The sequence below is a fragment of the Calidris pugnax genome, unplaced genomic scaffold (genome assembly GCF_001431845.1).
Source record: "Calidris pugnax isolate Ruff unplaced genomic scaffold, ASM143184v1 scaffold285, whole genome shotgun sequence".
NCBI classification, from domain to species: domain Eukaryota; kingdom Metazoa; phylum Chordata; class Aves; order Charadriiformes; family Scolopacidae; genus Calidris; species Calidris pugnax.
In genome coordinates, this window is record NW_015091000.1 from 218,655 (window position 1) to 226,532 (window position 7,878).

The 7,878-nt window shown below is 58.8% G+C and overlaps 1 protein-coding gene across 3 annotated transcripts in view; it reads left to right on the plus strand.

The window, feature by feature from the left end:
- SLC39A3 (solute carrier family 39 (zinc transporter), member 3) overlaps positions 1-4,642 on the plus strand; it is a 5,022-nt gene extending 380 nt beyond the window's left edge. For 2 of the 3 annotated variants that reach the window (XM_014955535.1, XM_014955536.1), the window contains exons 2-4: positions 187-355; positions 2,101-2,433; positions 2,999-4,642. In XM_014955535.1, the coding sequence (XP_014811021.1) occupies positions 2,227-2,433; positions 2,999-3,733 (942 nt within the window). In that variant the 5' untranslated portion in view covers positions 187-355; positions 2,101-2,226 and the 3' untranslated portion in view covers positions 3,734-4,642. Of the gene's footprint in view, positions 1-6; positions 356-2,100; positions 2,434-2,998 lie in introns of those variants that run through there. The other variant, XM_014955534.1, reaches the window with a different exon arrangement.
- The last annotated feature ends 3,236 nt before the right edge of the window (positions 4,643-7,878 follow it).

Sequence of the window (7,878 nt, forward strand, 5' to 3'; positions counted from 1 at the left end):
TGGGGGCCTCCCGAGTGCGGGTTTTAACAGAAAAACTGAGATTTAAAGGATCTCACCCCCTCCACTCCCCCTTTTTTCCTTCCCCAGAGGGATGTCCGCTTTGTGTAGTATTTTTAATTGCTTAAGTGTTTTATTACGGGCCACTCAGCCAAGCGGAACCTCTCCTGAGTTAATTCTTTCTTACAGAAGTTTTCGGGCGGTGAAACAGTCGGACAGTGGCAGTGCCGGCTCCTGATCGCCGGGCTGTGGGAAGGAGCAGGGGAGGAGAAACAGGAGGAAACAAGGAGAAACACGAGGAAACGAGGAGAAACAGGAGGAAACGAGGAGAAACACAGGGAACGAGGAGAAACACAAGGTATTTCTCGTACTCAGCGCTTCATTTTTCACTCAGCAGCTTTTGGCCCCGGGGTCAGGGGCACTGGAGGGCGGCTGCCACGGCAGCTTGAGGCTTTACACTTTGCTGGGGGCTGCTTCTGGGTTAAAAAAGAAAAGAAAGGGAAAACAACAACAAAAAAAATTGGTTTGGGGGTTTCTGAATTTTGGATATGGAATCAGGCGTGTTCCAGAGAGGGTGTGAATTGTGAAAAAGGAGGGTTTTTTCCCTCCTCTCCTCCGGCCTGGGAGCTGTCTGGCTGCCTGCCACGGGAGGTGTGGGAGGTGCCTTGGCACCCAGCGGGTGCCGTCACAAGCTGTCGTGCTCTGTGATCCCAAAGGCGTTGTTGCGAACAGCGGGGTTGTTTTGGTTTGGTTTTTTTTTGAGAGGGTTCATTTGAGAAGCCTGGCATAACAGCGCACCGTCGGCGTGCGAGGTGAACTCCTCGTCGGGGTGTTGACGCCGGCGGAGCGGCGCGTGCTGTGCAGAGGCAGGGTGACTCGTTAGCTGTGTCAGCGCCGCGCTGACGAGCGATGGCAGCCCCGCAGCCGACAGCGTCTCTGGAGAGGGACTGCTCGTCAGCCGCCGTGACAGCCTGCCTGCTGAGGAAGCCTTGTCAGCGTACAGCGAGTCTGCAGGCTCTGGACTTGTTCAGACCTGATTCCTCCGCTGGGTTCACCCGGGAGTGAGTCAATCAGTGTCATCCGAGCAGGGTTTTCTGCTGATGAACGTCGCTTCCCGTGGATACCCGGCTGAGAACCAGACCTGCTGCAGATGGCCTGGCCACCATGACCTCTCTCTTCACTCCTCCTTGAACTGCAAACTCAGAAAAAGGCTTTAAACTCTCTTACCGAGTAGAAAGTCACGCAGTTTCCCACTTCTCTTTTAATAAAATCCCCGTTTGTGCAGCCCACTGCGCAGAAGTGGTGACAGTGATTAATGCTGTCAGCCCTCAAGGGAGCCTTTAGCCTCAGGAATCTTTTGTATTCAAATTAATTTGCCGCTCCAAGAAGCAGGTATCCAATTATTTACCTCGTCCGTGGCGGGGGTGGGTGTCAGGGTGGCTGGAAGGGTTCTGTGTGAGCCCGTTACCCCGGTGCAGGCTGCAGCGTGTCGGCAGCGCGGCTGGCAGCCCTCGCCGGGGTGACCTGTGAGAGAACCTTCTCGAGGTGCCATCGGTTTGACTTCACGAGTCAGTTTGGTGCAGAGTGGGAGGTGAGATCCTCCGGGGTGCTGGCCGTGCTGCTGCGAGGAGGAGTAGAGGGACCTGTTGGTGTTTATATATTTTTTATGAATGGACTTAACTTTATCACTTTGTAAAATGATTTTAGGAAGACAGGTTTCACTGCTGCTGCGTGGAACCTGCGTGGAAACGGGTTTACGTTTCAAATTAAGTCAGTTTTCGTGACCTGGGTCAGCTCGGATCTTGCATTTTTCTCTTGTATGAAACAATCTCTGCTTCCTCTTTCGTTGCACCCCACGGAGAGCAGAGAACCTGGCAGCCAGTACAATTCTTACAAGGTTTTTAAGTTACTGGTTGCTGCGGTTAAATTTTCTCTGCTGTTCCTCTGCCCCGTTGTGTGCGAGGTGCTGCCGCTGTCATCTCCCCCGTTGCCTCTGGGGAGTGAAGGTGATCACTATATAGAGCCTGGTGTGCACTTTGGGATGCAAAGTGCATTTCTGCACAGTGTAAAGGAGAATCTCTCTTGTTTTACTCCTGTCCACAGGTTCTGAGCCCAGGAGCACCTTTCCCTTGAGGTCTGTGCCATCTTCTGCCGATGTTCCCTCTCTAACAGTGGCCAGAGGGACCCCCACCAGCTGCCCTCAGCAAGGAGCCCTCGCCAGGAAGCACGATGAAGATCGTGGTCGCTAAAGTGCTGTGTCTGCTGGGCATCTGTGTCCTCATGCTGGTTGGGTCCCTTCTCCCTGTCAAGATAATCGAGGCTGATTATGAGAAAGCTCATCGCTCCAAGAAGGTTCTTGCCCTCTGCAACTCTTTTGGAGGAGGAGTCTTCCTGGCCACCTGCTTCAACGCCTTGCTGCCTGCCGTGAGGGAGAAGGTAACTGCTCATGAGCCTCTTGCTTATGAGCAATTTTAATTAACTTGTGCCACTGAGTATGTCAGGGACCCCTGTGTGTGGGGAACCACCCTCCCCTCTCCTGCCCTGCAGGAGCTCAGGCCACCAGAGTTCTGCCCCCGTGGAAATGGAGGTGAAGGGTGTATGTCTTGCTGGGATGGCCCATGAAGCCACCTCAGAAACGGCTGTGCTGTGCCTGGTATTTCAGATCAGGAGGGCGAGCTGTGCCCACCTCCCATTCAGCTACTGCTGACCATCCAGGGGGAGTAACTGGAGATTTTTTTGCTGCAGAAAAAGGCTGAGCATCACCTGGGGCGTGAGGCTCAAACCCCTGCCGTTTGGTGTGTGTTTAACATACTGTGAGGCAGCCACGAACCTTCCTCTGGAAGGCAAATGGCTTCCCTGTCTCTTGGGCCTGTGTACAAGGGTGTGAAAGCATCACAAATCAATGTAGTGTCCGTTTAGGGTGGTGTGAACACAACAGGGGTGTTTCCCTTCAGAGGGACGAAGGTGGTTGATTCACTGGGGGTTGTTTCCTTCCTTCCAGCTCGACGAGGTTCTCAGGCAGGGGAACGTCACCACGGACTACCCGGTGGCCGAGACCATCATGATGGTTGGCTTCTTTGTGACTGTCTTTGTGGAGCAGCTCGTCTTGACCTTCCAGAAGGAGAAACCTTCTTTCATTGACTTAGAGACCTTCAACGCTGGTTCGGATGTCGGGAGCGACTCGGAATACGAGTCTCCCTTCATCGCCTCCTCCCGCGGGCGCGCGCCGTACGGAGAACATGGTCACCACTCCCACGGCCTGAACATCCAGGAGCTCTCCCGCTCCGGCCCCTTACGGCTCATCGGGCTGGTCTTTGCCTTGTGTACCCACTCCATCTTCGAGGGGCTGGCCCTGGGCCTGCAGGAGGAGGGCAGCAAACTCATGAGCTTGTTCCTGGGAGTCGCCATTCACGAGACGCTGGTCGCCGTGGCGTTGGGCATCAGCATGGCCAAGGCCTCGTTGGCCCTGAAGGATGCTGTGAAGATGGCTGTGGCTGTCAGCCTCATGATCCCTCTGGGCATTAGCATTGGGATGGGGATTGAGAGCACCCAAAGCGCTGCCAGCAGCATTGCTTCCCTGCTCCTGCAAGGCATCGCGGGGGGCACTTTCTTGTTCATCACCTTCTTTGAGATCCTCGCCAAAGAGTTGGAAGACAAGAACGACCGTCTCTTGAAGGTTCTCTTCCTGGTGCTGGGCTACACGGCTCTGGCTGGGCTGGTCTTCTTCAAGTGGTGAAGGTGGGAGCGATGGGAAGCAAATCTCACCTCCTCCCCTCGCCAACAGCACCGGGGACGAGCCACCCCTTCAGCCAAGGGGGACACTGAAGCTCAAGGGCCAGGTGAAACATCTGAAGGACCCGAAGGTGGAGAATTTCTCCCTGGGTGCTCAGAGGGAGATAAAAACGCGGCGTGTCGCGGTGTAGGTGTCCCAAGGTATTGTCCCTGTCCCTTGGATCTGCGGGTGCAGCAGCTTGGGCGGAGATTAGTCGACGCCAACGTTAAGAGTCTGGTTCTAAGGCTGCCTGCAAAGAGCTCCTCGAGCGGGTGGCTTCCTGGTAATCCCTGTAGCCAGCCCCCTCCCTCCTTCCCTCACCCCCCCTGCGCAAACCGCCGCTGGGAACCCGCTGCCTTCGCTCTCGGGCTCTGCCAAGGTGAGAAACAGCCACCGAAATAAAGCGGAAGGCAGGTGGGGTGGCGGATTGCACAGCTGCACTAAGCTGCTTTCCCTGGCTTAGTTTTGAGCAAAACCTGGTTGTAAGAGCTGCCAAAAATAACATCCCTTCAGGGGCGGCTGGGGCCTGGTGCCGCAGCTCCCCCCCCCGCGCAGAGCTGCCATTTTAACCCCCAGGTGGCTCTGGGAGCTCTTGTTTCTCAGTGATTAAGGGAAGAAACGAGGCCGGGCCGTGGCCCTGTCCCCTGCTTCCTTCTCTGCTCCTCATCCTTACGCTGAGCGTTCCCTAAAGAAAACCTCCAGCGGAGCCTTAATGTCTCCTTTGAAAATCCCCGTGCGAGGGCCGTTCCGCGGAGCCCGGGATCCGGGAGTTTGTAAGAAACGGGCGGCAGCAATTTCCAGCAATTTTAATATTTTAGGGCAAGCGTTTGCTGCGTTTAAAGGGTCTGTGGTGAAATGGGTTTGAGCAGTCGCCATCAGGCACCTCGTCAGGGCTGCTGCAGCTCTCATGGCGCTGCCGCCACGCTGAGCGTTCCCTAAAGAAAACCTCCAGCGGAGCCTTAATGTCTCCTTTGAAAATCCCCCTGCGAGGGCCGTTCCGCGGAGCCCGGGATCTGGGAGTTTGTAAGAAACGGGCGGCAGCAATTTCCAGCAATTTTAATATTTTAGGGCAAGCGTTTGCTGCGTTTAAAGGGTCTGTGGTGAAATGGGTTTGAGCAGTCGCCATCAGGCACCTCGTCAGGGCTGCTGCAGCTCTCATGGCGCTGCCGCCGTGCGCTCCTGAGGCTTTGCAGGGCCGTTGGCTGGTGTTTTTGAAGGAGAAAAAGAAATCTCTTCCCTGGGGAAGGGGGGGCCGTGGGGGGGTCGGGTTTTGAGGTTGGGGAAGGGCTGATGAAGAGGCGCTTGCAATCTGACTGCGCACCAGCAGCTCTCTCCCTGGCTCCAGAGCGTGGCCCCCCGGGGAAGCTGAGGCTGCTGCGCATCCCGGGGGGGGGATCCTTGGGGTTTATCCTCCTGGATGAGGAGCTCGGATCGGAGTCTGGAGCTGGGAACGTGCCCTCCCCGCTCCCTCCCATCGCACCGGAGAGCGGCTCCCGCTCCGCAGGCTCCTGCAGCCCCGCTCCTCCCCGGCCTCTGGCAGGGGATGCATTTTAATTAGCCGTAGCCTTCGTTCCTGCAGCAGCTTCCGCAGGCAGAGCAGAGGTTGGGGTTTTTTTTTTATTTTTTTGGAGGCGCTGATGGAATTATAACGACGTGGAGCGGGCTCGGCCGTGGCGCAGTCCCCGGCAGCACCATCCACAGCGGCGAGAGGGATGGGGGAGACTGGGAAGCAGCATCTTGGAGGCAGCGGTTGGCACAGCTGCAGCATATGGAGGCTGATGAGCATCATCTGACAGTTCCTGGTGCTCAGTCTTTTAATTGCTGCAACGCACCAAAGTCAATTAATCTTGCTTTGAAAAACCTGGAGTGGAAGGAGGAGGGGGGGGTGCGGGGAGGGAGGGTTATTTTAGGCCTCGGATGACACAAATTAGCAGGGCCTGATGAGAATGTAATTTGCCTCGACGTGGCAAACCTCGGGGTGTTATTTGGCTTCTCGCAGGCGGCTGGTGCAGCTCCCACCGGGCAGGGGGGGTGGGGGGACAGAGGTGGGGTGTGACACCGTGGTGGGGGGCACGGTGCTCAGTGTCCCTTCTCGGGCACAGCCCCTGCCTCTGCCTCTTCATTTCTGCAGCTAACGCTTTTCTTGTAGGTTTGGTTTTTTTTTCCCCCACATCTGGGCAAATCTGAGCATCTCCCAGAGTGTGGGTGAAGGCAGGGCCCCGGGGTCGTGGTGTCTCCTCATCTTCCTCCTCCTTCCTCCCGCCTGCCCCCGCCTGCAATCCAGGGGCTGATGTACCAGAGCCCAGACAAGCTGTTGATGGGAAGAAATTAATCAGCCCCCAAAAAGATCAGCGGGAGCCGGGATCGGGCCCCCCCCTCGGTGTCTGGGGTCGGTGTGACAGTTGGGGGGGTCGGGCTGGAGCCTCCCTTTTACACCCACCCTTCTTCTGCTGGAGTCTGGGAGCGGGGCTGGTGGGGGGAGCAGGGAGGTGCTGAGCTGTCCCCCCTCTTCCTGCCGCCCTGGGGGGGCTCCCTGGTGCTTGGGGGGGGAGTTCATTCACCGGCTGAGTTGGTTTAGGAGCGGGGAGGGATGACCCCCCCTCTGTTGCTCCCAATAAAGGCTCTGGCCTTCCCCCCCTTTGTGTCACTTGTTTATTTGAAGTCCCCTCTCGCTCCGTCACCTGCGACGTCCCCGGCTCACGCGGCGGCCGCACGTGAGGGGGAGATGAACCCCACAAGGGGACAGGGCTGGGGGGGGGCTGCGTGTCAGACCCCCACCCCCCGGAGCTGTGGTGAGCTCGGAGATGGGGGGGGATATGTTGGGGGGGGGGCAGGACCCTCCTGTGTGTCCCCCCCCCCTTTCTTGTCGCAGCGCGCTCGGCGTGATTCAGCCCTGCGTGCGCTGCCTCCCCGTTGCGTAAGGCTTGGCGGGGAGCTGGGCACTGAATGGAGCGGAGGAGGAGCCGCAGCGAAAATGATCAAGGAAATTCATTCATTTCCTCTAACGAGTAGTATCCGTCCAGCTAATAACGCTGCGGGGAGCCGGGGGGGGGGGCTGCTCGTGGGGGGGCTTTTCATCGGGAGGGGGCTTCATCTGCCCACCCGGCACCCTGTCCCCCAAGGGGGAAGGCTGGTGGCCCGGGGAGAGGTGGCTGTAGCCCACCCCGGCCCCGCTGGCCCCGGCAGAGCTGTGTGGTGGGGGGGGGTGTGTGGAGCGGGGGGGGTGCTGCCATGGACCCGGCTCCTCCGCCGGCAGCTATTAATAGCAGCTGCGGATTTTAATTGCTGCCGCTCCGGAGCCAGCGTTGAGTCACGCAGCTCGGGCTGGCAACCCCTCTGCTGGCCACCAGCCCCCCGCCCCGGCAAGGACCCGCCAGCCCCGGGGTCACCTCAAGCTCCAGCCCCACTTTGTCCCCCCCGGCTTTCCTCCGGCTCCTGGGGGCTGCAGGACCCTCGGAGCAAGAGATGTCCCCCCCGTACCACCAAGCTCCTCAGGCCCCAGTCCCACTCAGGGGTCCCCATGGCCCCCCACCACCTGGGGTGTCACCCAGCGTGTCCCCTCGCAGGGGATCGTGGCCCGGGTGCTGCTGCAAGGAGCAGCTCTGCCCCCCAGCCAGGCCCCCTCTGGGGTTTTGGGGCTCCTGACCCCTCGGTGCCCAGGGAGGGGACACTGTGGTTGGTGACAGAGCCCCCACGGTGCCACCATGGCCTGCTCCTGTGCTGGGGTGGCCCAGCAGGCAGCTGTGTCCCCAAAGCCTGACCCCGCTGCCCAGGCCACCCCAACCATCACGGGGGCTTATGACACCCCTGCCACTGCCAGCACGGGGGGTCGGCGTCCGTCTGTCCTGTCTGTGTGTCCCTGTGTCCCCTGTCACCATCTGTGGGTCTCTGTCCCCATCCCTGTGTCCCTGGGCTGTGCGTCCCTTTCTGTGCATCCGTGTCCCTCTTCATGTGTGTCTGTGTCCCCACCCATGTCCCCACCTGTGCTCGTGTCCCTGTGAGGTCCCTGTCCGTGTGTCCCCATGCCTGTCCGTCTGTCCCTCTCTGTGCATCCCCATCCCCCTGTATCCCTGCCTCTCTGTCCCCATCCCTGTCCGTGTGTCCCCATC